This window comes from Chiloscyllium punctatum, chromosome 14 (assembly GCF_047496795.1).
Source record: "Chiloscyllium punctatum isolate Juve2018m chromosome 14, sChiPun1.3, whole genome shotgun sequence".
In the NCBI taxonomy this organism is placed as follows: domain Eukaryota; kingdom Metazoa; phylum Chordata; class Chondrichthyes; order Orectolobiformes; family Hemiscylliidae; genus Chiloscyllium; species Chiloscyllium punctatum.
The window spans coordinates 754824-782335 of NC_092752.1; the positions used below are offsets into that span (position 1 = coordinate 754824).

The 27512-nt window shown below is 42.6% G+C and overlaps 1 protein-coding gene across 2 annotated transcripts in view; it reads left to right on the top strand.

The window, feature by feature from the left end:
• Window positions 1–27512, top strand: part of LOC140485526 (polycomb group RING finger protein 3) — a 212901-nt gene that overhangs the window by 31898 nt on the left and 153491 nt on the right. For both annotated transcript variants that reach the window (XM_072583706.1, XM_072583708.1), the window contains one exon: window positions 23351–23437. In XM_072583706.1, the coding sequence (XP_072439807.1) occupies window positions 23351–23437 (87 nt within the window). The remainder of the gene's footprint in view (window positions 1–23350; window positions 23438–27512) is intronic.

The window sequence follows — 27512 nt, forward strand, 5'->3', positions numbered from 1 at the left end:
GGATATCATAACAACTACAGAAACATGCCTCAGGATGGACAGGACTGGCAGCTTAATGTTCCAGGATACAAATGCTGCAGGAAGGATAGAAAGGGAGGCAAGAGACAAGGGTGTGTGGCATTGTTGATAAGGGATAGCATTACAACTGTACTGAGGGAGGGTATTCCCAGAAATGCATCCAGGGTGGGTGCATATTTGGGTGAAACTGAGAAATAAGAAAGGGATGATCACCTGATTGGGATTGTATTATCAACCCCCTAATCGTCAGAGGGCAATTGAGAAACAAATTTGGAAGGAGATCTCAGGTATCAGTAAGAACAATATGGTGGTTATGGTAGGGGATTTTAACTTTCCAAACATAGACTGAGACTGCCATAATGTTAAGGATTTAGATGGAGAGAAATTTAAGTGTGTACAAGAAAATATTCTGATTCAATATGTAGATGTACCTGCCAGAGAAGGTGCAAAACTTGACATACTCTTGGGAAATAAGGCAGGACAGGTGACTGAGGTGTCAGTGGGGGAAAACTTTGGGACCAGCGACCATAATTCTCTTAGATTTAAAATAGTGATGGAAAAGGATAGACCAGACCTAAGAGTTAAAATTCTAAATTGGAGAAAGGCCAATTTGACAGTATTAGGCAAGAACTTTCAAAAGCTGATTGGGCGCAGATGTTCGCAGGTAAAGGGGCGGCTGGAAAATGGGAAGCCTTCAGAAATGAGATAACGTGAGTCCAAAGAAAGTGTATTCCTGTTAGGGTGAAAGAAAAGGCTGGTAGGTACAGGGAATGCTGGATGACTAAAGAAATTGAGGGTTTGGTTAAGAAAAAGAAGGAAGCATATATCAGGTGCAGACAAGATAGATTGAGTGAATCCTTAGAAGAGTATATAGGCAGTAGGAGTATACTTAAGAGGGAAATCAGGAGGGCAAAAAGGGGACATGAGATAGCTTTGGCAAATACAGTTAAGGAGAATCCAAAGGGTTTTTACAAATACGTTAAGGACAAAACGGTAACTAGGGAGAAAACAGGGCCCCTTAAAGATCAGCAAGGCGGCCTTTGTGTGGAGCCGCAGGAAATGGGGAGATACTAACCGAGTATTTTGCATCAGTATTCACTGTGGAAAAGGATATGGAAAATATAGAATGTACAGAAATAGATAGTTTCACCTTGAGAAATCTCCATAATACAGAGAAGGAATTGCTGGATATCTTGAAACGCATAAAACTGGATAAATCCCCAGACCTGATCAGCTGTACCCTAGAACTCTGCAGTAAGCTAAGGAAGTGATTGCTGGGCCTCTTACTGAAACATTTGTAGCATCGATAGTCACAGGTGAGGTACAGGAAGACTGGAGGTTGGCTAACGTGGTACCACTGTTTAAGAAAGGTGGTAAAGACAAGCCAAGGAACTGTAGACCAGTGAGCCTGACCTCGATGATGGGCAAGTTGTTGGAGGGAATCCTGAGGGACAGGATGTACATGTATTTGGAAAGGCAAGGACTGATTAGGGATAGTCAACATGGCTTTGTGTGTGGGAAATCATGTCTCTCAAACTTGATTGAGCTTTTTGAAGAAGTAACAAAGGATTGATGAGGGCAGAGCGGTAGATGTGATCTATATGGACTTCAATAAGGCGTTCGACAAGGCTCCCCATGGGAGACTGATTAGCAAGGTTAGATCTCATGGAATACAGGGAGAACTAGCCATTTGGATACAGAACTGGCTCAAAGGTAGAAGACAGAGGGTGGTGGAGGAGGGTTGTTTTTCAGACTGGAGGCCTGTGACCAGTGGAGTGCCATAAGGATCGGTGCTGGGTCCTCTACTTTTTGTCATTTACATAAATGATTTGGATGCGAGCATAAGAGGTACAGTTAGTAAGTTTGCAGATGACACCAAAATTGGAAGTGTAGTGGACAGCGAAGAGGGTTACCTCAGATTACAACAGGATCTTGACCAGATGGGCCAATGGGCTGAGAAGTGGCAGATGGAGTATAATTCAGATAAATGCGAGGTGCTGCATTTTGGGAAAGCAAATCTTAGCAGGACTTATACACTTAATGGTAAGGTCTTCGGGAGTGTTGCTGAACAAAGCGACCTTGGAGTGCAGGTTCATAGCTCTTTGAAAGTGGAATCGCAGGTAGATAGAATAGTGAAGAAGGCGTTTGGTATGCTTTCCTTTATTGGTCAGAGTATTGAGTACAGGAGTTGGTTAGGCCACTGTTGGAATATTGCGTGCAATTCTAGTCTCCTTCCTATTGGAAAGATGTTGTGAAACTTGAAAGGGTTCAGAAAAGATTTACAAGAATGTTGCCAGGGCTGGAGGATTTGAGCAACAGGGAGAGGTTGAACAGGCTGTTTTCCCTGGAGCTTGGGAGGCTGAGGGGTGACCTTATAGAGGTTTACAAAATCATGAAGGGCATGGTCAGGATAAATAGGCAAAGTCTCTTTCCTGGGCTGGGGGAGTCCAGAACTAGAGGGCATAGGTTTAGGGTGAGAGGGGAAAGATATAAAAGAGACCTAAGGGCCAATTTTTTCACGCAGAGGGTGGTACGTGTCTGGGATGAGCTGCCAGAGGAAGTGGTGGAGGCTGGTACACTTGCAACATTTAAAAGGCATCTGGATGGGTATATGAATAGGAAGGGTTTAGAGGGATATGACCCAAGTGCTGACTAGTGGGACTAGATTAGGTTGGGATAGTTGCTCGGCATGGATGAGTTGGAATGAAGGTTCTGTTTCCGTGCTGTACATCTCTATGACTCTACCCTCCGCCTTCTATGGGCAAACCAATTCTGAATCCACACAACCAAGTCACCATGGATCACATGCATCTTACTTTTCTGCTGAGCCTGCCAAGAAAAACCTTGTTGAGAGCCTTACTAAAATCCATATAATCAATATTATGATCAATGAACCTTACCTGCCAGCATCAGCTGCACTGGACACTGGCCTGCAGTCTCCTAAACAGTCTTCAGCCACCACCCTCTGTCTCTTACCTTTAAGCCTATTTTGGATCCATCTTGTGTTGCTGGAAAAGCGCAGCAGGTCAGGCAGTATCCAAGGAGCAGGAGAATCGATGTTTCGGGCATGAGCCCTTCTTCAGGAGTCGGTCGGTTCCGTAGGCAGGTGCTGAGGAAGGAGATATGGCTGTGGTAGCGAGTCTGAGAACGTGGCTGAAGAGCTTCTGGGCAGAGGAGATGAACTGGGAACTGCGAATCCTCTTGCAAGGATGCCTTCTTTGAAGAAGCTCTCTTCCTCCCTCTGCAAGGATTTCAGTGAGTCCCTCTCTCACTTCACATCCCAGGTCATCTCCTCTGCCCAGAAGCTCTTCAGCCACGTTCTCAAACAGACTCGCTACCACAGCCACATCTCCTTCCTCAGCACCTGCCTACGGAACTGACTGACTCCTGAAGAAGGGCTCATGCCTGAAACGTCGGTTCTCCTGCCCCTTGGATGCTGCCTGACCTGCTGCGCTTTTCCAGCAACACATTTTCAGCTTTGGATCCATCTTGCCAAGGTATCCTGGATCCTATGTGCTTTTACCTTTTTTACCATTCTCCCATGTGGGACCTTGTGAACCACTTTGCTGAACTCGACACAAACTACATCAATGCACTACCCTCATCTACATCTGATCACCTCCACAAATTTATTCAAACTTGTTAGGCATGATCTCTCTTTGACAAAGCAAAGATGACTACCTCTGATCAAATCTTGCTTCTCCAAGTGGTGGTTAATTCTCTCCTTTATAATTTTCGCCACTGATTTGAGACTCACTGGTCTTTATTTCTCTTGGCTATCTCTACTGCCTTTCTTCTAAAGTGGAACCACATTTGCTAATTCCAGTCTTCTGGCACCTCCCACAGTGACCAGAGATGAAATTAAAAAATTGGGTCAGTGCCCCTGTATAATTCTTTCTCAGAAACCTGGGGATGCAGCTCATCCATACATAAAAATTTGTCCAATTTTAAACCTGCCAATGTCTTCAATATCTCTTCTCTCTGTGTCAAGCTGCTCAATAACCTCAGTCCGTCTTGCCCAATTCTGTATCTACACACCCCCTTCTGAATGAAGATAGAAATGACGTATTCTTTTAATACCCTACCAATGTCCTGTGGCCCCACACACAGTTTGCCTCCTTAGTCCCTAATGAGCCCTTTTCTTTTCCTGGATATTCTTTCTTTTAAAATGCTTATATAATATCTTGGGATTATTCCAAATTTTATCTGCCAGTACTTTTTCATGCCCACTCTTTGTCTCCTAATTGCTGCTTAAGTTCTCCCTCCGCTTTCTGATTGATATATTGGCAGATTAACTGTGTGTAGGAACCTAGCAGAATATAATGTGGGAAAATGCAAGGTTGTGTATTTTGCAGGAAGAGTAGAGGAGCTGAATATTATTTAAATATTTAAATAGAAAGCTGCAGCTCAGGCTCTTGCTGTGAAAATCACTAAAACTAGATGAGTTTTAGTTTTAGTGTGATTAGACCACACCTGGCATATTGAACACTTTTGGATCCCTTATCTGAAGAAAGACACACTGACATTGGTGGTAGTCCAGAGAAGGTTCACTCTGTTGATTTTTGGGAATTTGCCTGTACTCAGTGAATTTTGGAAAATGAGAGGTAATCTTTTTAAAACAAATAAAATTCTTAGGGGGGTTGTCAAGGTAGACATGGAAAGGTTATTTTCTCTTGGGAGTGCCCAGAACCAGAGGCATAACCTCTGAGTAAGGGCCACCCATTTACTATAGAGATGAGGATGTTTTTCTGAGAGTAATGAATGTGGAATTCTTTACTGCAGAGGGCCGTTGAGGCTGAGTTGTTTTGTTTATTTAAGGCTCAGATAAGCAGATTTTAAATCAGGAATGGAATCATATTTTAAGGAAAAAAGTGGTGAAGTGGAGTTGAATGGCAGAGGGACTGAATGGCCTATGTCTGCTCTGATTCCAGGCATATCTGTCGGTAATATTCTGTGGCGGCTGGCTGCCACAACCTGGCTCAGCCCTGGAGCATTTTGTCTTTGCACGGGTGATGTGGGAATTTTGACTATAGAGTGCATCATATCCAGTCCTTTCCTCACCACAAAATTGGCACATATGCATTTCCCAGCCAGAAGTACTGGTTGGAGAGTCTTCTCCAGTGTTGTTTGGGAAAATATCTTTGTTGAGACCCCCGCAACAAGTCAATTCAGTATCTCCGGCACCCAGTCAGTTATCCTCAATATTACACTGGTGGGGTATCTCGGAATAAAAAGGTCCTTGAACTTGGCATCAATCTTGACTGGCAGTGTGTGCCCAAGGAGGGAACAGGACATTTTGGTGGCATTGCCACTTTCATTAGAAAGCATGGCAATGTTAACTGATCAGACTAACATAGGAAGTTTAGGAATTAGTGCTTTGTACTGGAGGAGACAGAAGGCCTTTGACAAGTGCTGCATGGGAGGCTTTTAGATAAGAGCTCATGGTGTTAGGGGCAAGGTACTGGCATAAATAGAGGATTGGCAGATTAGCAGAAGGCAAAGACTTGGGGTAAATGGGTATTTTTCAAGATGGCAGTCGGTGACAAGCGGAGTTCCACAAGGATCAATGTTGGGACCATGAATATTCACTTCATACACTGATGATTTGGACAAAGGAACTGAAGGTATTGTTGCAAAGTTTGCAGATGACACAAAGACAAGTGGAAGAACAGAGAGTGTTGAGGAATCAGAGAGGCTGCAGAAGGACTTGGACAGGCTTGGACTGTGGGCCTAGAAGTGGCAGTTGGAATACAATGTGGGAAAATATGAGGTTATGCACTTTGGCGAGAAGAATAAAGGCTTAGATTCTTTTCTGAATCACAGAAACCACAGAAACCTGAAGCACATCGGGACTTGGGAGTCCTAGTTCAGCGTTCTCTTAAGGTTAACATGCAGGTTCAGTTGGGAGTTAGAAAGGCAGCTGCAATGTTGGCATTCATTTCAAGAGGGCAAGAATACAAGAGTATGGATCTACTGTTGACACTGGAGTGGCTTCAGTCAGACCACATTGGAATATTGTGAGCAGTTTTGGGTCCCGTATCTAAGGAAGGAAGGGGTCCAGAGGAGGTTTACAAAAATGATCCCTGAGGAAGAATGGTTTGTCATATGAGCAGTTGAGGACTTTGGGTCTGTACTTGTTGGCAAATTAGAAGGATGAGGGGGTACTTGATTAAAACTTAGAGAATACTGGGAGGTCTGGATAGAGTGGACATGGAGAAGATGTTTCCGTTAACAGGAGACACTAGGATGTGAAGGTACAGTCTCAGAGTGAAGGAATGACCCTTTGGAACTGAGAAGAGGAAGAATTTCTTCAGCCAGAGGGTGGCGAATTTGTGGAATTCATTGCTACAGTGGGCATTGAGTGTACTTAAAACAAATAGATAAGTTCTTGATTAGTAAGAGGATCAAGGGATCAGGGAGAAGACAGGAGAATAGGGTTGAGAAACAAATCAGCCTTGATCGAATGGTAGAGCTGACTCGATAGACTGAAAGGCCTAATTCTGTTCGTGTATGTTATAGAACATAGAACATAGAACAATACAGCACAGAACAGGCCCTTCAGCCCACGATGTTGTGCCGACCACTGATCTTCATGTATGCACCCTTAAATTTCTGTGGCCATATGCATGTCCAGGAGTCTCTTAAATGTCCCTGCCTCCACAACTACTGCTGGCAACGCATTCCATGCTCTCTCAACTCTGTGTAAAGAACCCACCTCTGACATCCCCTCTATACTTTCCTTCAACCTATGACTAAAACTATGACCCCTCGAGTTAGTCATTTCTGCCCTGGGAAATAGTCTCTGGCTATCGACTCTATCTATGCCTCTCATTACCTTGTATATCTCAATTAGGTCCCCTCTCCTCCTCCTTTTCTCCAATGAAAAAAGTCCGAGCTCAGTCAACCTCTCCTCATAAGATAAGCCCTCCAGTCCAGGCAGCATCCTGGTAAATCTCCTCTGAACCCCCTCCAAAGCATCCACATCTTTCCTATAATAGGGCGACCAGAACTGGATGCAGTATTCCAAGTGTGGTCTAACCAAAGTTTTATAGAGCTGCAACAAGATCTCACGACTCTTAAACTCAATCCCCCTGTTAATGAAAGCCAAAGCACCATATGCTTTCTTAACAACCCTGTCCACTTGGTTGGCCATTTTAAGGGATCTATGTACCTGCACACCAAGATCCCTCTGTTCCTCCACACTGCCAAGAATCCTATCCTTAATCCTGTACTCAGCTTTCAAATTCGACCTTCCAAAATGCATCACCTCTCATTTATCCAGGTTGAACTCCATCTGCCACCTCTCAGCCCATCTCTGCATCCTGTCAATGTCCAGCTGCAGCCTACAACAGCCCTCTATACTGTCAACGACACCTCCAACCTTTGTGTCGTCTGCAAACTTGCTGACCCATCCTTCAATCCCCTCATCCAAGTCATTAGTAAACATTACAAACAATAGAGGCCCAAGGTCAGAGCCCTGTGGAACACCACTCACCACAAACTTATGGTCTTATGGAACTGAATTCAAGCAGGACAGTTTGTTATGAAGAGAAATTGAACAAACTGGGGCTTTTTTCCTGAGAGCAAAGTAGACTAAGAGGAGACATGATTGAGATGTATAAAATTGTGAGTGACATTAGACAGAGTTGACAGGAAGAAATGACCATGGACATAGATTTAAGGTAAGGGGCAGAAGATTTATGGTCGATATGAGGACATTTCTTTTTCATCCAGAGGATAGTGAGAATCTGGAACTTACTGCCTATAATGGTGGTATGATTATGTTGACAAAGTATTTAGATGTGCACTTGACAATGCCAAGGCAAATGAGGCTATGGACCAAGTGCTGGAAAATGGCATTAGAATAGTTCGGTGGTTGTTTATGACTAATGCAGACTTGATGGGCCAAAGGGTCTTTTTCTGTGCTGTAGACCTCTGCCTTTAAAACTAAAACGGCATCTTTAATGCAAAACATCTGATAGTTTTTAACTAAAGATGGTTCATTAAATTAAATGATTGCTAAATAAAAAAAAATGACAGTTATATTGTAGTGAAATGCTGCTGTCTGCAGCTACTGAAAGATACATACTCGGGATGCAGTGTATTATTCTCTTTCTGTGTACCCCTGGGAGATTCACTTCACACTTTCTGTAAGCTGGAAGGTCATCCATTGTCGAGCATCTGTTATAACAGCAGAAAATCCTGGAACAAAACTTTGCATTCCATCTCTGTGAAAAGTTGACAGTTCCATTGTCAGAGTTCAGAAAGGTTGGAGATGTAGTTTTTGGTCACTTGCTTTCATTACACAGAACTTTGATTATAGGAGTTGGGACGATCTGTTGAGGTTGTACAGGACATCAGTGAGGCCTCTCCTGGAGTACGGTGTCTAGTTCTGGCCTCCCTGTCATTGGAAGTATATTATTAAGCTCAAGAGGGTTCAGAAAAGATTTACCAGGCTGTTGCTGGGAATGGAGAATTTGACTTGTGGGGAATCAGGCTGAGCCTTTTTTCACTGGAGCATCAGAGGTTGAGGGGTGATTTTGAGATTTTTAAAATCATGAGTATAGATGAGGTGAATGGCAAGTGTCTTTTCCCTAGTGTGGGGATTTCAAGACTAGCAGGCAAATTTTTAAGGTGAGAGGAGGAAGATTTAAAAAAAAGATATGAGGGCCAATTTCTTTTTACATAGAGAGCAGTTCATGCGTGGAATGAACTTCCAGAGGAAGTGTTGGATGCGGGTCCAGTTACATCATTTAAAAGTCATTTAGATAAGAAATGTTTGGAGGGATAAGGGCCAAGCACAGGCAGGTGGGACCAGTTTAGTTTGGGTTATGGTTGGCATTGACTGGTTGGACCAAAGGGTCTGTTTCCATGCTTAATGACTCTATGGCTGTTGGGGATGTGGTGAGGTTGAGGTTTGTTGAATGGAGAGGGTATTGTGGTAAATATTTGATATTTTGCCCATTTAGATTTCTTCAATGTTAAAATATGCTATTAGGTTTAAAATATGCAAGAAAATTATTTCTTGGATCTTTTGGTAAATGTTCCATTTAATGATGGTTTGAATGAGTTTACAGTCCGTTATTTTTGTTGCTCTGCGTTTTTTTTTACTTCCATGTAATTTGCTTGGTGTTACTTCAGAACTTTGGCATGCTTTACTGTTACTTGTTTTGGATTTTGTAATTTGATGCAACGAGTGAAAATGTTGAGAAAATCAAGGCAGTTTGCAATCCTCTAAGCACAAAAGATCAAATCAAGGCCTCTTTTAATAACTTATTTTTCAATGTCAAAATATGAAATGAAAATTAAAATACCTTCTGATTTGCAACATTTTCTTTGTGCTGCAATTTTCTATTGATATAGTAATTCTCCATGCTACAGTGTTGTGTTAATTAAGCATGATTGCGAATACTCCTCTGTTCTATTAATTAATTATTCCATGGCAGTGTGAATGGTGCTTGCTATCATTTCAGTACAATTAACAGTGCTACTTCATGGACTAGTACCATGTTAATGATACTTGCTAGTGCTCCAGCTAGATGTGGCTGATACTTGCTCAATCTCCAGTGCGATGTGGCTGATTCTCCAGTACGGTGGTGTGGCCGATTTTTGCCTGTGCTCCAAACCCGTGTGGCATGCTTGCCAGTTCTCTAGTACAAAATGGCTGGTGCTTCTGAACATTCCAGTGCTGTTGGCTAATATTCCAGAGCTGCATTGATGCTGCTTGTGATGCGTTAGGCCTTCACTGACACTGCTTACTATTTTCTGAGAGTCTCTGTCTTTCTTCGCTTGTTCATTTTGACACTTTACCTTTTGGATTTGTAGTCACAGTCATATGTATTAGAACGGTAGCCAACTCCTATCCTCTGCTGTTAAACCAGTAATTTTCCTTGACTAGACAATGCTTTTCTGCAATTGAGAGTGTGGTGCTGGAAAAGCACAGCAGGTCAGGCAGCATTCAATGAACAGGAGAATCGACGTTTCGGGCAAAACCCCTTCAACAGGAAGGGTTTTTCTGCATTTAATTTGATTCAAAACTTTCCCATAATCATGTGGTATACCTTTGACACACCGACCAGCAGTTGCCAATGAAGGCAGTGAAGGATTGTTGTAAAATGAGAGAATTCTGTATTCTTGGTTCCTGGTTTGTGTCAGTCTCTCCATAGGAATGCTGGGGCTGTTGTGCAAATAATGAGGTAGTACAGGAGCTAGTGACGTTAATAGTTGTTTTTTTGCAATGAACGGGGGGTGTTCATGGCAACGCCATAATTTGCTGGTCACCCTTAATTGCTCTTTCAAAATTGGCAGAGCGCTTTCTGCTTGAAACAGTTCTTTAGGTGTATGTGTGCCAAAGTGCTGTTAGGATGGGAGTTCCAGAATTCTACCCAGTTACAGTGATGGAATGATGTGATTTCAAGTCAGGATGATGTATGACTCAGAAGAGCTTTCAGGTGATGTTGTTCCCATGTGTTTAGTACTCTTATCCTTCTTGGTGGGAGAGGTCATGGGTTTGTGCCATTGAAAGAGGCTTGCTCGGTTTCTGCTGGACCTTGTTTGTGGTGGACACTGCTGCTTTTCTGTGCTATTGGCGGAAGAAGTAAATGTTTACGTTGGTCATGGGTTCCTGATTAAGTAAGATTCTTTGACCTGGATAATGTTGAGCTTCTTGAAAGTTGTTGGAGCTGTTCTCAACCAGGCATGTAGAGAATATTCTATTACATTCCTGATTTGTGCTTTGTTGATGGTGGACATGCTTTGGGAAATTAAAAGTTTGACACTGTGAAGACTTTCCTCCAAGGATGCGTACTGAATTGGCCGAGTTGTTGGTCCTTGCAATAGGAAAGTTGTCCACTTCATTCAGTTGTTTCTGTGTAGCCTGGATGTTTGGTTCTTAAATGAGCAAGTGTTCCACATGTTAGTATTGCTTGGATATGGAATTCTGCCCAGAATCATTGAAGGGAGCAGAATTCATGATAGCTTTAATTTATTCTTTCATGGAAACAGGCATCATTGGCAAGGTCAGTGTTTGTTGCCCATTCCTAATTGGCCTTGATCAGAGTGACTTGCCCAGCTATTTCAGAGGGCAGGTTAAGATTAACATGTGGATCAGCCCAGGAAAGGACAGCAGATTTCTCTCCCTAAATGACAGTAATGAACCAGATGTGGTTTTTACGACAGTCAGTAGTGATTTTGTGGTTACTGTTACGGAGCTTAGCTTTCAATTCAAGATGGCTTAAACATGAGCTCTGCCAGCTGATGTGGTGGGATTTGAATCCATCTCCCCAGAGCATCAAACTGAGCCCATGGTTTGCGAGACCAGTGAGAATGGCACTATGTCATATCCATAATTTGAGGAAATTGTATAAACCTTTTGAAAATCAAACATTTCAAAGGTCTGGGGGAAAGGACACTAACTTTATAAATTGTGAAGAAGTGGGCGGCACGGTGGCACAGTGGTTAGTACTGCTGCCTCACAGCGCCAGAGACCCGGGTTCAATTCCCGCCTCAGGCGACTGACTGTGTGGAGTTTGCACGTTCTCCCCGTGTCTGCGTGGGTTTCCTCCGGGTGCTCCGGTTTCCTCCTACAATCCAAAGATGTGCAGGTCAGGTGAATTGGCCATCCTATATTGTCCGTAGTGTAGGTAAGGGGTAGGGGTATGGGTGGGTTGCGCTTCGGCGGGGCGGTGTGGACTTGTTGGGCCGAAGGGCCTGTTTCCACACTGTAAGTAATCTAATCTAATCTAAAAAAAAGCAGAAAGGGACCTGCCAGGTCCCACTGAGCCTGCTCCACCAAATAATATTACAGACTGACCATTGCAAATGTGATTGTGACTTTACTTTCCTGTCTAAATCCCATCACTCTTAATTTTCTGGTAGAGATGAATACATTCACTGATTCCCTAATTCTAAATTCCTCTACAAGGGAAACATCTTTGAAACATCTACCCTGCCAAGCTTCAATGAAAAGCACAAGGCATTTGTAAAATCGAGGTGTCAACCTGGTGAAGCTACAACACAGGACCATTTGAATGGCAAACAGCAGAAGCTGCAAGCAATAGACAAAGCTAAACAATCCCACAGCTAACGGATCAGATCTAGGTTCTGCAGTCCTGCCACATCCAGTCATGAATGACAGTGGATAATTCATCAACTAACTCAAGGAGGAGGAAGCTGCACAAATATCTTTGTCCTCAATGATGGAGGAGCCCAGTACGTTCATGCAAAAGAAAAGACTGAGTCTTGAGGCTCTCCCTCTGGTGTTCACATGCTCTGTTCACCTATCTTTGATCCAATCAGAGGCTTTTTCTTGCTGGTGACTCTTGACATCCAAAATGAACTTGACTGCAAAAAGCAATGGGTAGTCTGTCTGTGGTTGAAGCTTGCTTGGCACATGTTCACAGTGCTGCAGTATCTTAGAACTTCCCTGACTGCTTGAACAAAGCAATACTGTAAACGCAATGAGTTTGAATGACTTGTTTTTAATAGTGCAGCAACTTATTACGCAGTCCTTGGTTTCAAGCAGTCCTTTTCTCATTTTGATCTATAATCCAAAACAAAGGAAAATAAAAGTGGTCTTTACAACCCTTCCTATCATGTACCCATCCAAATGCCTCTTAAATGTTGCAATTGTACCAGCCTCCACCACTTCCTCTGGCAGCTCATTCCATACACATACCACCTTCTGCGTGAAAAAATTGCCCCTTAGGTCTCTCTTTCCCCTCTCACCCTAAACCTATGCCCACTAGTTCTAGACTCCCTGACCCCAGGGAAAAGACTTGGTCTATTTACCCTATCTGTGCCCCTCATAATTTTGTAAACCTCTCTCAGGTCACCCCTCAGCCTCCAGGGAAAACAGCCCCAGCCAGTTTAGCCTCTCCCTATAGCTCAAACCCTCCAGCCCTGGTAACATCATTGTAAATCTTTTCTGAATCCTTTCAAGTTTCACAACATCTTTCCGATAGGAAGGAGACCAGAATTGCTCGCAATATTCCAAAAGTGGCCTAACCGATGTCCTGTAAAGCCGCAGCATGACATCCCAACTCCTGTACTCAAAACTCTGATCAATAAAGGAAAGCATACCAAACACCTTCTTCACTATCCTATCTTTCTGCGATTCCACTTTCAAAGAGCTATGAACCTGCACTCCAAGGTCTCTTTGTTCAGCAACACTCCCGAAGACCTTACCATTAAGTGTATAAGTCCTGCTAAGATTTGCTTTCCCAAAATGCAGCACCTCGCATTTATCTGAATTATACTCCATCTGCCACTTCTCAGCCCATTGGCCCATCTGGTCAAGATCCTGTTGTAATCTGAGTTACCCCTCTTCGCTGTCCACTACACCTCCAATTTTGGTGTCATCTGCAAACTTGCTAACTGTACCTCTTATGCTCGCATCCAAATCATTTATGTAAATGACAAAAAGTAGAGGACCGAGCACCGATATTTGTGGCACTCCACTGATCACAGGCCTCCAGTCTGAAAAACAACCCTCCTCCACCACCCTCTGTCTTCTACCTTTGAGCCAGTTCTGTATCCAAATGGCTCGTTCTCCCTGTATTCCGTGAGATCTAACCTCGTTAACCAGTCTCCCATGGGGAACCTTGTCGAACGCCTTACTGAGGTCCATATAGATCACATCTACCATTCTGCCCTCATCAATCCTCTTTGTTACTTCTTCAAAAAGCTCAATCAAGTTTGTGAGACATGATTTCCCACGTACAAAGCCATGTTGACTATCCCTAATCAGTCCTTGCCTTTCCAAATACATGTACATCCTATCCCTCAGGATTCCCTCCAACAACTTGCCCACCACCGACGTCAGGCTCACCGGTCTGTAGTTCCCTGACTTGTCCTTACCACCCTTCTTAAACAGTGGCACCACATTAGCCAACCTCCAGTCTTCCAGCACCTCACCTGTGACTATCAATGATACAAATATCTCCGCAAGTAGCCCATCAATCACTGCTCTAGCTTCCCACAGAGTTTGAGGGTACACCTGATCAGGTCCTGGGGATTTATCCACCATTATGCATTTCAAGACAACCAGCACTTGCTCCTCTGTAATTTGGACATTTTGCAGGATGTCACCATCTATTTCCCAACAGTCTATATCTTCCATATCCTTTTCCACAGTAAATACTGATGCAAAATACTCGTTTAGTATCTCCCCCATTTTCTGCGACTCCACTCAAAGGCCACCTTGCTGATCTATGAGGGGCCCTGTTTTCTCCCTAGTTACCGTTTTGTCCTTAACGTATTTGTAAAAACCCTTTGGATTCTCCTTAACCCGATTTGCCAAAGCTATGTCATGTCCCCTTTTTGCCCTCCTGATTTCCCTCTTAAGTATACTCCTACTGCCTTTATACTCTTCACTCGATCTATCCTGTCTACCTTACATATGCTTTCTTCTTTATTGTCACTGGATTTATAATCCAGAGACCACATTAATGATCTGATGGCTGATGGTGAAATTTGAATTTGAATGTTTGGAATTACAGTCTACTGATTACCATGAAACCATTGGCAATTATCGTAAAAATCAGTCTGGATCACTAATAATAAAAAAAACCTGCAGTCCTTAGCTGCTTGGTCCACGTGATTCCAGATCTATTGCAATATGGTTGATTTTAACTGTCCTCTGAAATGACCTAGCAAATATTAAACTGCAAAAATGTCTCAAAAGAATTAAACTGGATGGACCACCTCGCACCAGAAAAAGGTTGACTTTGCAAATTCCTCCTCCATGATTCCTTCCATTAACTGTAATTATCTCCAATGTTGAAATAGTTCATGTCTGTGACACCTTCAGCCCTTTCCTCATCAATCAACTTTGTTATTTCCTCAAAGAATTCAATTTAGTTGGTAAGACATGATCTTCCCTGCACAAATCCATGTTGCTTATCACTAAAAAACCCATTTTCTTCCAAATGGAAATTGATCCAATCTCTCAGTATCTTCCCATGCAACTTCCCTACCACTGTTGTCAGGCTCACCTGTCTGTAATTACCTGGATTATCCCTGCTGCCCTTCTTAAACAAGAGGATAACATTAACAATTCTCCATTCCTCTTGGACCTCACCCATGTTCAAAGATTCTGCAAAGATATCTGTTTAGACTGCAGCTATTTTCTCTCTCGCTTCTCTCAGTAACCTGGGATAGATCCCATCCGGACCTGGGGACTTGTCCACCTTAATGCCTTTTAGATTACTCAACACTTCCTTCTTATGCCGACTTGACTGAGAGCAATTAAACATCTGTCAGGTCCCTCTCCTTGGTAAAGATGATCAGATGATTAGATAGGGTGAACAGTGAGGGCATTTTTCCTCGGATGGGGATGGCTGGCATGAGGGGGCATACCTTTAAATTGAAGGGTGATAGATATAGGACAAATGTCAAAGGTAGGTTCTTTACTCAAAGTAGTAAGGGCATGGAATGCCCTGCCTGCAACAGTTGTGGACTCGGCAACTTTAAAGGCATTTAAATGGTCATTGGATAGGCGTATGGATGAGAATGGAATAGTATAGGTTAGATGGGCTTCAGATTGGTTTCACAGGTCAGAATAACATCAAGGGCTGAAGAGCCCGTACTATGTCGCAATGTTCTATGTTTTATGAAAATCTTTGCAAAGTACTCATTTGAGAATCTCACCCGTTTTCTCTGACTGCACGCATAACTTCCTTCCTTTGTCCTTGAGTGGGCCAACCCTTTCACTTGTTACCTTCTTGCTCCTTATATACAAATAAAAGGCTTTGGGATTTTCCTTCACCCTTTTTGCTAAAGTTGTCTCATGACCCCTTTTAGCCCTGTCAATTCCTTCTTTCAGGTTGGTCCTACTTTCCCAATATTCTTCCAAAGGTTCGCCTGTTTTCAGTCACCTAGACCTTCAGAATGCTTCCTAATTCCTGTTAGGTAGTCTCTCAATTTCACCTGTCATTCATGTTTCCTTATTTTGCCATTTCTATCCCTCATTTTCACAGGGACATGTCTATCCAGCATTCTAAACAACTTCTCTTTAAAAGCCTCCCCCATATCAAATGTTGATTTTCCCTGAAACAGCTACTCCCAATCAACACTCCCCAGCTTCTGCCGAATTTTGGTATAATTGGCCTTCCCCCAATTTTGCACTCTTCCTTTAGGACTACTCTCACCTTTGTCCATGAATATTCTAAAATTTAAGGAATTGTGATCACTATTCCCAAAGTAATTCCCCAACACCAGGTCCAATTTGGCCCCTTCCCGAGTTGGACTATTTACATACTGCTGTATGAAACCCTCCTGCAACAAACCCCAACAAGCAGACAAAACACGTCTAGAAACCCTAGCCACTCTCCCCTATATCAAAGACATCTTAGAAATAACTGCCAGACTACTCAGACCCCTTGGTATCATGGTAGCCCACAAACCCACCAACACACTAAAACAGCAGCTAATGAACTTGGAAGACGCTATCACAGACAAGAAGCAAAACTAATGTCATTTACAAAATACCTTGCAAGACTGTAACAAACACTACATTGGACAAACAGGTAGAAAACTAGCCACCAGGATACATTAATGTCAACTAGCCACAAAATGACATGACCCACTCTCTCTAGTATCCTTACATACAGAAGAGGAAGGACACCACTTCGACTGGGACAACACATCTATCCTCGGACACGCCAAACAGAGACACGCATAAGAAGTCTTCGAAGCATAGCATCCCAACCGGAACTCTCAATAAACACATGACTTGGATGCCATTAACTACCCTCTGAGAAAAAGAACAGGAAATGACATCAACAATCTAAGGAAACCTAAACACACAAATAGAAAGCGGGCCATACCACCAGTGTTTCGTCTGGAGGCTCACTAATAATGTTACCGAGTATGGTGATGAAATGTTTGAAAACGAACCTTCCAGCTCGGTGAGCAAACCTATATTTAGTCCAACTATAATATTAAATAATCGATAAAAGAAAAGAAAACTTTACTAATCACATTACTTAGCAGCACGCGATAATAAAGAAAAACCTTACCGTGTCAACATGCCAGAGAATAATTTTTTTTTCTCATTAGAGGAGGGCAGGTGGGAAACTCAGGTTTATCTCAAGAGGGTTGGAATATAAAAGCAGAGATGTACTACTAAAACTTTATAAAGCTCTGGTTAGGCCCCATTTGGAGTACTGTGTCCAGTTTTGGTCCCCACACCTCAGGAGGGACATACTGGCACTGGAACGTATCCAGCGGAGATTCACACGGATGATCCCTGGAATGACAGGTCTAGCATATGAGGAACGGCTGAGGATACTGGGATTGTATTCGTTGGAGTTTAGAAGATTAAGGGGAGATCTAATAGAGACGTACAAAATAATACATGGCTTGGAAAAGGTGGATGCTAGGAAATTGTTTCTGTTAGGCGAGGAGACTAGGACCCGTGGACACAGCCTTAGAATTAGAGGGGGTCATTTCAGAACAGAAATGCGGAGACATTTCTTCAGCCAGAGAGTGGTGGGCCTGTGGAATTCATTGCCACGGAGTGCAGTGGAAGCCGGGACGCTAAATGTCTTCAAGGCCGAGATTGATAGGTTCTTGTTGTCTAGAGGAATTAAGGGCTACGGGGAGAACGCTGGCAAGTGGAGCTGAAATGCGCATCAGCCATGATTGAATGGCGGAGTGGACTCGATGGGCCGAATGGCCTTACTTCCACTCCTATGTCTTATGGTTTAGTCATTGCCCAAATATATCAGTTCACTCATCTTCTCAGAGCGCAATTTGACTGCTCCCACTCATTGCTGCCAAAATGAAGGCCCAGGGATAAGTATTTATAGCCTTTACTCACCTTCCCAGAGTACAATTTGACCACTCTCAGCTGCGTTGCTGAACAAAAAACCTCTCCTCCAGGGGTTCCCAGTATCTCAAATACCAATCTTCACCCAATTCAATTCAATCTCCAACCAGTTGGAGTGCTGGATGTTGCAAAAGTGTTGGGAACGAACACAATCCAGCTGTAGTTCTGCAGATGTGTTCTTCAGATCTTGCCACATCCCTACCAAGCAGTTTGAGTATAGCTACAATTGTTAGGTAAATACTGTGCAAACATTTTAGAACCAACCCAAATTGGCCAATTGCCACCCCATCGGTCTACTCTTGTTCTTCAGTGAAATAGTGGAGCGGGTTGTTGATGGGGCCATTGAAGTGGTGTGTCTAAAGATATAACCTGCTCATTGACCCTCAGTTTGGGTCCTGCAGGGAAAGCTTGGTTCCTGACCTTATCATAGCCTTAATCCAAATATTATCAAAAGAGGTGGACTCCACACCTCTTGACGTGAAAACTGCATTGCCAGATAATAGTGTCAAAAAGCCATATCAAAATTGGAATCAATGGAAATCCGATGCTTAGCTCGTATATACCTGAGCTAAGGAGAAGCGTCTTCACCCAGAAAGTGGTGAGCCTATGGAAAGTGCTCTGCTACAGAAAGTGATTGAGGCCAAAACAGAAAATGTTTTCAAGAAAGAGAGACATTTCTTGGGGCAATGGGGATCAAAAGGTTTAGGGAGAAAGCGGGAACAGTGTTCTGAGTTGGATGATGAACCATGATGATACTGATTGGCAGCGCAGACTCAGTGGACCAAATGGACTACTACTATTTTCTGTGATTCTGTTTATCAAAAAAGAAGATAGTTATGATTGAAGGTAAGTCATCTCAGCACTAGGAGATCTCTGTAGGAGATTCTTTCAGTTATGTTCCATCTTCAGCTGCTTCATCAATGACCCTCCCTTCATCATTAGGTCAGAATTGGGGATGTTTATTAATGATAGTGAAGCAGTCTATGTCTGTATGTAACAAGAATTGACAACATTCAAGTTTGGGCTCATAAGTGACCATGACGTTTGCATCTCACAGTTGCCAGGCAGTGACCAACAGTGAGAGGACCTAACTGTCGGCCATTGATTTTCAATGGCATTACTGTCCCTGAATTCCCATTATTAACATTCTGAGGGGTGCCACTGACTAGACTTTCTTGGAAGACCATTTAAGTACTGTGTGAAACAAGACACATGGGAGCCTTTTGCCTCCTCTATTTTAAGGCAGCAGCCCTATCATGACCATCACTGCATCCAGGGGAAATAAAATTAGGAAATAAATGCAGTCATAGCTAACAATATCTATGTCCCATGAATGAATTTTTAAAAGGCCAGGCCTAAGGCTAAGGATTCTACTGGAAGTAATTTCCCTCCTGACTCCCCAAAGCCTATCCACGATCGACAAGACACAAATGTCATAATCGGAGTACACCCCACTTGCCTGAATTACTGCAGCTCCAACAGCATTCAGGAGCCTTGACACCATCCAGGATAAAACATAATGTTTGGTAAGTAACTTATCTACCCACCTTCAGCATTGACTCCCTTCATGACTGATGCACAGTGGCAGTAGTGTCTACCATTCAAAAATCAGGTTCCTTTGAAAATACCTTCTAAACCTGCAACTTCTATAATCTGGAAGGACACTGGTAGCAGATGCATGGGAATACCACAGTCAACAAACTTTCTGTGGATCACACACCATCCCAACTTGCAAGTATAGTTTTTTTCTTGGAGAGGTTGTGTTCCACTGGCAGTGTTGCTACCTTTGGGCCAGGTTCAAGTCTCACCACATCCAGAGGTATGTATATCCATTCCTTTACTGTCACTGGGCCACATTAACTTTTGCGGTTAACCATGCACAAATCTTGCATAACTCTGAGAAAATTAACACACATCAAAATAAATTCGCTTTTCATTACAGTACTAGACTCTGTTTTTCAATCAGGTGCATCATAAAAGTTAGAATTTTCTTCCTGTTTACTTTTAAGAAATGCCGTAATTTTAATATGGGAAATGCTACAATATACACACAAATATTTTAAAAGGTGAAATCAATAGTTCATGAGAATTTGGACCATGAAGCTCTGATGGTCAGTAGAAGCTTGTATCTGGGATTGGTCTAAAACCAGAACACCTGGATTTATTTGGTAACAACCTAAAATAGCCCAAGAAACTTCACGGAAGCTTTATAAACCAAAATTTGACACTGATCTATATAAGGAGAAAGTGAGGACTGCAGATGCTGGAGCTCAGAGTCAAGAGCTCATCAGCAAAATGAAGGACTTATGTCCGAAACATCGATTCTCCTGCTCCTTGGATGCTGCCTAACCTGCTGTGCTTTTCCAGCAGTAGCAGTCAACACTGATCTATGTAAGGCAGTTGATCAAAGATGGAGGTTATAAACAGGATCATAAAGTAAGAGAGGAAGGCAGAGAGGTCATGGGGGGAATCTAGCACATTGGGCAGAGAGGCATAGAAAACAGAAGCAGCTGATTATCCAACTGAATAAGCATAGCAGGTCAGGCAGCATTGGAGGAGCAGAAATGTTGATGTTTCGGGTCAGGATGCTTCGCCAGCTCTGACCTGAAACATCGACTTTCCTGCTCCTCTGATGCTGTCTGACCTCACATCAATTATTTTGACCATATCAAGCATTCTAGAGTTGGATATTGCTGTGTTGCCTGGCTTGGGTGTGACTTTGTCACATTCAACCTAGTGTTTAGGTCAAGGCTGAATTTATTGCCCAAAACATTGATTTTCCTGGTCCTTGGATGCTGCCTGACCTGCTGTGCTTTTTGAGCACCACTCTAATCTAGACTCTGATTTCCAGCATCTGCAGTCCTCACTTCTGCCCAGTTGAATTTATTCTTATACATTTTCATAATGATTTGCCACAAATTGGTGATTTTCTTGGCTAATTCAGAAGGCAGTCAAAAGGTAATGTCAAAATATGGAGGCATAGGATTGAGGGTGATTTAGCAGTTTGAATCAGAAATTGGCTAGCTGACAGAAGACAGGGTGACGGTTGATGAGAAATAGTCATCCTGGAGTTACTAGTGGTGTACTGCAAGGATCTGTTTTGGGGCCACTACTGTTGAGCTGGGTGAGGGTTTAGAAGGATGGGTTAGTAAATTTGCGGATGACACTAAGGTCAGTGGAGTTGTAGACAGTGCCGAAGGATGTTGTAGGTTACAGAAAGACACAGAAAAGCTGCAGAGAGGTGGTAAATGGGAGTTTAATGTGGAAAAGTGTGAGGTGATTCAATTCAGAAGGAGCAATAGGAATGCAGAGTACTGGGCTACTGGTAAGATTCTTGGATGAACCGAGAGATCTCGGTGTCCGTGTACATAGATCCCTGAAAGTTGCCACTCAGGTTGATAGGGTTGTTAAGAAGGCATACGGTGTGTTAGCTTTTATTGCTAGAGAGATTGAGTGTCGGCCACACTTGGAGTATTGTGTACAGTTCTGGTCGCCACATTATGGGAAGGATGTGGAAGCTTTGGAAAGGGTTCAGAGGAGGTTTACTAGGATGTTGCTTGGTATGGAAGGAAGGTCTTATGAGGGAAGGCTGAGGGACTTGAGGCTGTTTTTGTCAGATAGAAGAAGGTTGAGAGGTGACCTAATTGAAACACATAAGATAATCTGAGGGCTAGATAGAGTGGACAGTGAGAGCCTTTTTCCTTGGATGGTGATAGCTAGCATGAGGGGACATAGGTTTAAATTGAGGGGTGATAGTTATAGTATAGACGTCAGAGGTAGTTTCTTTACTCAGAGAGTAGTAGGGGCGTGGAACGCACTGCCTGCAACAGTAGTAGACTCACCAACTTTAAGGTTATTTAAATGGTCATTGGATACACATACGGACAAGAATGGAATAGTGTAGGATAGATGGGCTTCCGATTGGTTTCATTGGTCAGCGCAAAATCAAGGGCTGAGGAACCTGTACTGAGCTGTAATGTTCTACGTTCTATGATATCTTTTTGCTAGATTTGTTTAATTAACTGTATTCAAATTCCCCAGGTGTCAGTTAAACATGTGTCTCTAATTCATTCATCTTGACCTCAGTGTTACTGCTGAAAATGTATTGCTGGAAAAGCGCAGCAAGTCAGGCAGCATCCAAGGAGCAGGGGCCCAAAACGTCGATTCTCCTGCTCCTTGGATGCTGCCTGACCTGCTGCGCTTTTCCAGCAACACATTTTCAGCTCTGATCTCCAGCATCTGCAGACCTCACTTTCTCCTCAATGTTACTGTTCCAGTAATGCAACCCCCAGAAATGGCACAGTGTAGTTTAGCACCGATACACAACCGAAGTGGTTGGCACAGCACTGAATGTATGTGAATGCACTGAGAGTTCAACCTTTTATGTTGAGTGGCCAGGAGTGATCTTGTGTTGCACAAAGCGCAGATTCAATGCGTTCTTGACTGTCTTTGTCAAAATCAAGAGTATTCATATTGCAAATTAAACAACTTGAACTGTCTATTTTCCCTCTAGTAAAGCATTTTATTGCTATGAGATTGCTGTGATTTATTTTCAGTTGAGTCAAAGTCGTTGAATTGTACAGCACAGAATGAGCCACTTACCCATCATGCCTTGCTAGTTCCATCAAAGAGCTCTCCAATTAGGCCCATTCCTTCACTTTTTCTCCACAGTCCTGAAAATCTTTCTCTTCAAATATTAATGCAAGTCCTCATTTGCAAGTTACTGTTGATACTAATTTTACATAGTACATCACAGAAAAATTGCACAAAAATACTTCTCATTCTGTCTCCTGTTCTTTGGTCAGTTGCCTTAAATGTGTGCCTTTGGTGACTGATTCCTTTGCTGCTCGGAATAGTTTCATATTTCCTCTCTGACTGTTTTCTGATATCAAAAATATCTTTAAAATTTTCTTTCAGCCTCTTCTGCTCTCAGTAGAACACTTTTGACTTCTGTCCAACTCGCCATGTAACTGAGGCCTTTAAACTTTAGTGTCCTCCTTATGAATTTCTGAGGCTCCCTTGAAACTCTAAAGTTTAGTGTCTACTTTGGGCCAAAATGCTCAATTTGGGCTTAATCGGTGTGATGAAGCTTTTCTAGGCCTCTTTGTAAAACCAAGCCTTTTCAACTTGCTGTGTCACAATTTGAGGTTTCTGTCCATATGCACCCTGTTGTTTTCTCTTCTTCTACTCAATTTAAATTATTTTGATATATTTGCATTACCTCTCCTCATTCTTCCTATCAAAATACTTCACTTCGTCCTTTACTGCATTAAATTTCATTTGCCCAGTTCATCAGCTTGTCTTTATAGTTGGGCTAGATTACTCTGTGTGTCTGTCCTAAGTGGAAATATAGGATTATCTCATTGTCTGATGAGGTTCACACCAACAGAATCTCTGCTTGGCACACAGTCTGAGAGTTGCACAGGAAGTGGTCATCTTTCATTAATGCTATCACAGGAGTACAATGATACAAACTAAATGTCTTCTCTAATTTTTCCTCAGGTGCTTCACGCGACTGCTCAAACATTGAGATCTGCACCGGCGTCATCACATGACTACACTGCAGTGCTCCGTGTCAGAGCAACACAGGTACCTTGCTGATCAACAATCATCTTATCTTATCCTCAGTCATTGCAGATCCTTTTTTGAATCAAGAAACTTAATGTGATTAAATGTCACTTGATAACTGTTGCATCTTCTGATTCCCTCTTGTCTTGAAGCTGAGGAAGCATCGGAAAATGTTAACTGTCCAATTTAACCTGTTGCATGTGGACATTGTGTAGCCCAGATTTACAGTGAAATCTTTGAACCACTCTGTTCTGCAGTCATGCATTCTCCTGGGTGAGACAAACACAAGCATGAGCTAATTTAGGGCAGAAGTCTAGTAAGTTCCTCCCTGAACCCAGAGGTAGTTAAGCAAATCTCTAGAGACTGGAGTTGCTCATGCCATAATTCACAGTTAACAATTGTAATAAAAAACTACAGGCATGAAGCAGCACACACTTTATTTTTACATTCTAGATAAAATGCAAACAAAAGTAAGAAGAATTGGAATAACAACTCTATTGAAAAACTTAAAAGAATAATAAGATTATTTAACAACTAAACAGCACCTGTTTCAGTATAGTAACATCCCATAAACGCACCCTTGGCAAAATCAATAAAATAGATTGCCTCACATCCAATTCTAGCAGAAGGAAGAGAACCGTAGCTTTTAACTGTATTAGAGAGGAAAAGCAGTTTCTGCATTCAGCTTCAAAACCCAGCTGGGGTCTTGAAACTGGATGTGAAAAGCTAAAACTAAAGTCTGTGGGAGCTTGACTGCACCAATTTAGGCTGCTTCTATTGTTCCAACATTTTAAAAAGTAAACCTAAGCCCTCACAAGCTGTTTATGGTTTGAAGCAGACCGCTCCATACCTTTGTCTCAACCTCTCATCATTAAAAAAAAATGACAAAATAGATCTCTTAAAGCTATGGAATAATCACAATACTTGTAGAATATCTTGGGGCTCTTCCTGATCTGGCCCACCATCATCTTCTCATGCCCACTCTTTGCTTTCCTATTTGCTTTCTTGAGCTCCCTCCTGCACTTCCTATACTCGTGTAAGGCATCTATTATTTTGTTCCCTTTGTAGATGTTAGATGCTTCGCTTTCTGTGGCAGAGGATTCCACAGCCTCACCATTCCCTGGGTGAAGAAGTTTCTCTTTGCCTGAACCCTAAATGGCATACCCCATATCATGAACCCTGGTTCTGGTCTCCTTGGTCCTTGGGACCATCCTTCCTGCGTTTCACCTTCCTGTTTAGCCCTGTTTGAATTTTAGAGCTTCTGTGAGATCTTCCCTTATTCTTCTAAGCTCCAGAGATTATATCCCAACTGATCCAGTCTCTCGTCATGCATCAGTCCTGAAATTCTCGGAATCAGTCTGCTATGTCTTTGTTGCACGCCGTCCACAGTCAGAACATCCTTTCTCAGGTAAGCAGACCAAAACTACATGTAGTATTCCAGATGTGGTCTCACCAAAGCCTTGTACAATTGCAGCAAAACATTTCTGCTCCTATACTCAAATAGCCAGCATACTATTTGTCCTCTGCATGCTAACTTCCAGTGACTGGTGTGCAAGGGGCATCAGGTCTCGTAGCACCTCCCCTTTTCTCAATCTTATCACTGTTCAGATAATCTGTCTTACTGTTTTGCTACAAAGTGAATAATCTCACATTTATCCACATTTTATATGTCACCTGTCATACTGCATTTCTGCATTTGCCCACTGAGTCAAGTTGTCCAAATCACACTGAAGCATTTCTGTGACCTCCTCACTGCTCACCCTCTGCAAGCTTGTAGATGTTACATTTAGCTCTCACTTCTAAGTTATTAGTATATGTATGTTGTGAAACAATCCAAAGATGTGCAGGTCAGGTGAATTGGCCACGTTAAATTGCCCATAGTGTTCGGTGCATTAGTCAGGGGTGAATGAGGGAATGGGTCTGGGCGGGTTACGCTTCAGAGGGTTGGTATGGACTTGTTGGGCTGAAGGGCCTGTTTCCACACTGTAGGGAATCTAAAAAAAAGGTCCAAGAAGTGATCCCTGCTCTACCTCATTGGTCATTGGCTACCACTCAGAAATGACCAATTTATTCCTATTCTTGGTTTCTTGTCTGCCAGCCAGTTATCTATTCCAGGTCATACAGTAGTCTCAATCCCATACACTTTAGTTTAACGTACTAATCGTTTATGTGGGATTTTATTTGAAGCCTTCTGAAAGCCCAAGTAAACCACATCCACCGGTTCTCTCATATCAATTCTACTGGGATGTAGTTTGTTGGGCCGCGGGGATTTATTGGCCTCTAATCCCATCAATTTCCCCAACACTATTTCTTTACTAATATTGATTTCCTTCAGTTCCTCTCTCTCACTAGACCATGTGCACCTGCTACTTGTGTCTTCCTTTGTGAAGACAGAACTATGTATTTAATTGGTTTGCCATCTCTTTGTTCCCCAGTTATAACTTCTCCTGTTTTCAGTTGTAAGGAATCTATATTTGTCTTCACTGATCTTTTTCTCTTCACATACTTGCAAAGCTTTTATAATCAGTTTAAATCTTCACCATAAGCATCTCCTGGAACACTGTTTTTTTCCCTCTTAATCTTTTCATTTGTCTTCCTTGGCTAAAATCTAAACTGCTCCCAATCTTTAAGTCGGCTGCTCATTTTAGTCAATTTGTCTCCCCATTCTTTGGATCTAATGTTATCCCTAATGCCTCTTGATCATCATCACCGGGCCACCTTTCCCATTATATTTTTGTGCCAGACAGAAATGAGCAATTGTTGTAGTTACTCCATGCAATCTTTGCCATTGTCTATCCACCATCATCCTTTTAAGTAATTATCCCCAATTTATCATAGCCAGCATGCCTTGTACCATTATAGTTTGTTCTACTTAAGTTTATCACTGTTGTCTCAGAATAAACTATATCACTCTCCACCTTAATGAAGAATTCTATCATATTAAAGTCACTCTTTCCCAAGGGACATCACACAGCTAGATTGCCGATTATTCCTTTCTCATTACACAATGCCCAGTCGAGGATGACCTGTCCTCTGGTCGGTTCCCCAACATATTGATCCAGAAAACCACCTTGTGCACTCTCCAGAAATTCTTCCTGTACGGTATTTTTACTGACTTGATTTTGCTCAAGTCTATATGCAGATTAAAATCACCCATAATTAGAGCTGTAAGTTTATTCTTTGCAGCTCTAATTTCCTGTTTAATGTCATCCCCAGCATTACAACCACAGTTTAGTGGTCTCTATACAATCCTGCTTCTCAATGTTTTTATGCGCTACACATACAAGTAGACAAAATCTTTTCCCTGGGGTGGGGAGTTCAGAACTAGAGAACATAGATTTAGGGCGAGAGGGGAAAGATATAAAAGAGACCTAAGGGACAATGTTTTCACTCAGAGGGTGGTACGTGTATGGAATGAGTTGCCAGAGGAAGTGGTGCAGACTAGAACAATTGCGACATTTAAAAGACATCTGGATGGGTATATGAATAGGAAGGGTTTGGAGGGATATGGACTGGGTGCTGACAGGTGGGATTAGATTGGATTGGGATATCTGCTTGGTATGGACGGGTTGAACCAAAGGGTCTGTTTCCATGCTGTGCATCTCTATGACTCTGAGCAGAGCAAACTCAGTGTCCAGGTACACAGAATCTTGAAAGTTGCCACCCAGATTGATAATGTTATTAAGAAGGCATACAGTGGGTTAACTTTTATTGGTAGAGAGATTGAGTTCCAGAACCATGAGATCATGCTGCAGCTGTACACAACTCTGGTGCGGCCTCATTTGGAGTTTTGCGCACAGTTCTGGTCACTGCATTATAAGAAGGATGTGGAAGCTTTGGAAAGGGTTCAGAGGGGATTTACTAGGATTTTGCCAGGTATGGAGGAACGGTCTTGTGAGGAAAGGCTGAGGGACTTGAGGCTATTTTTGTTAGAGAGAAGAAGATTGAGAGGTGACTTAATTGAGACATATAAGATAATCAGAGGGTTAGGAAGGTTGGAGTGGAAGAGCTTTCTTCCTCTGATGGCGATGGCTAGTATGAGAGGACATAACTTTAAATTAAGGGATGATCGATATAGGACAGATGTCAGAGGTAG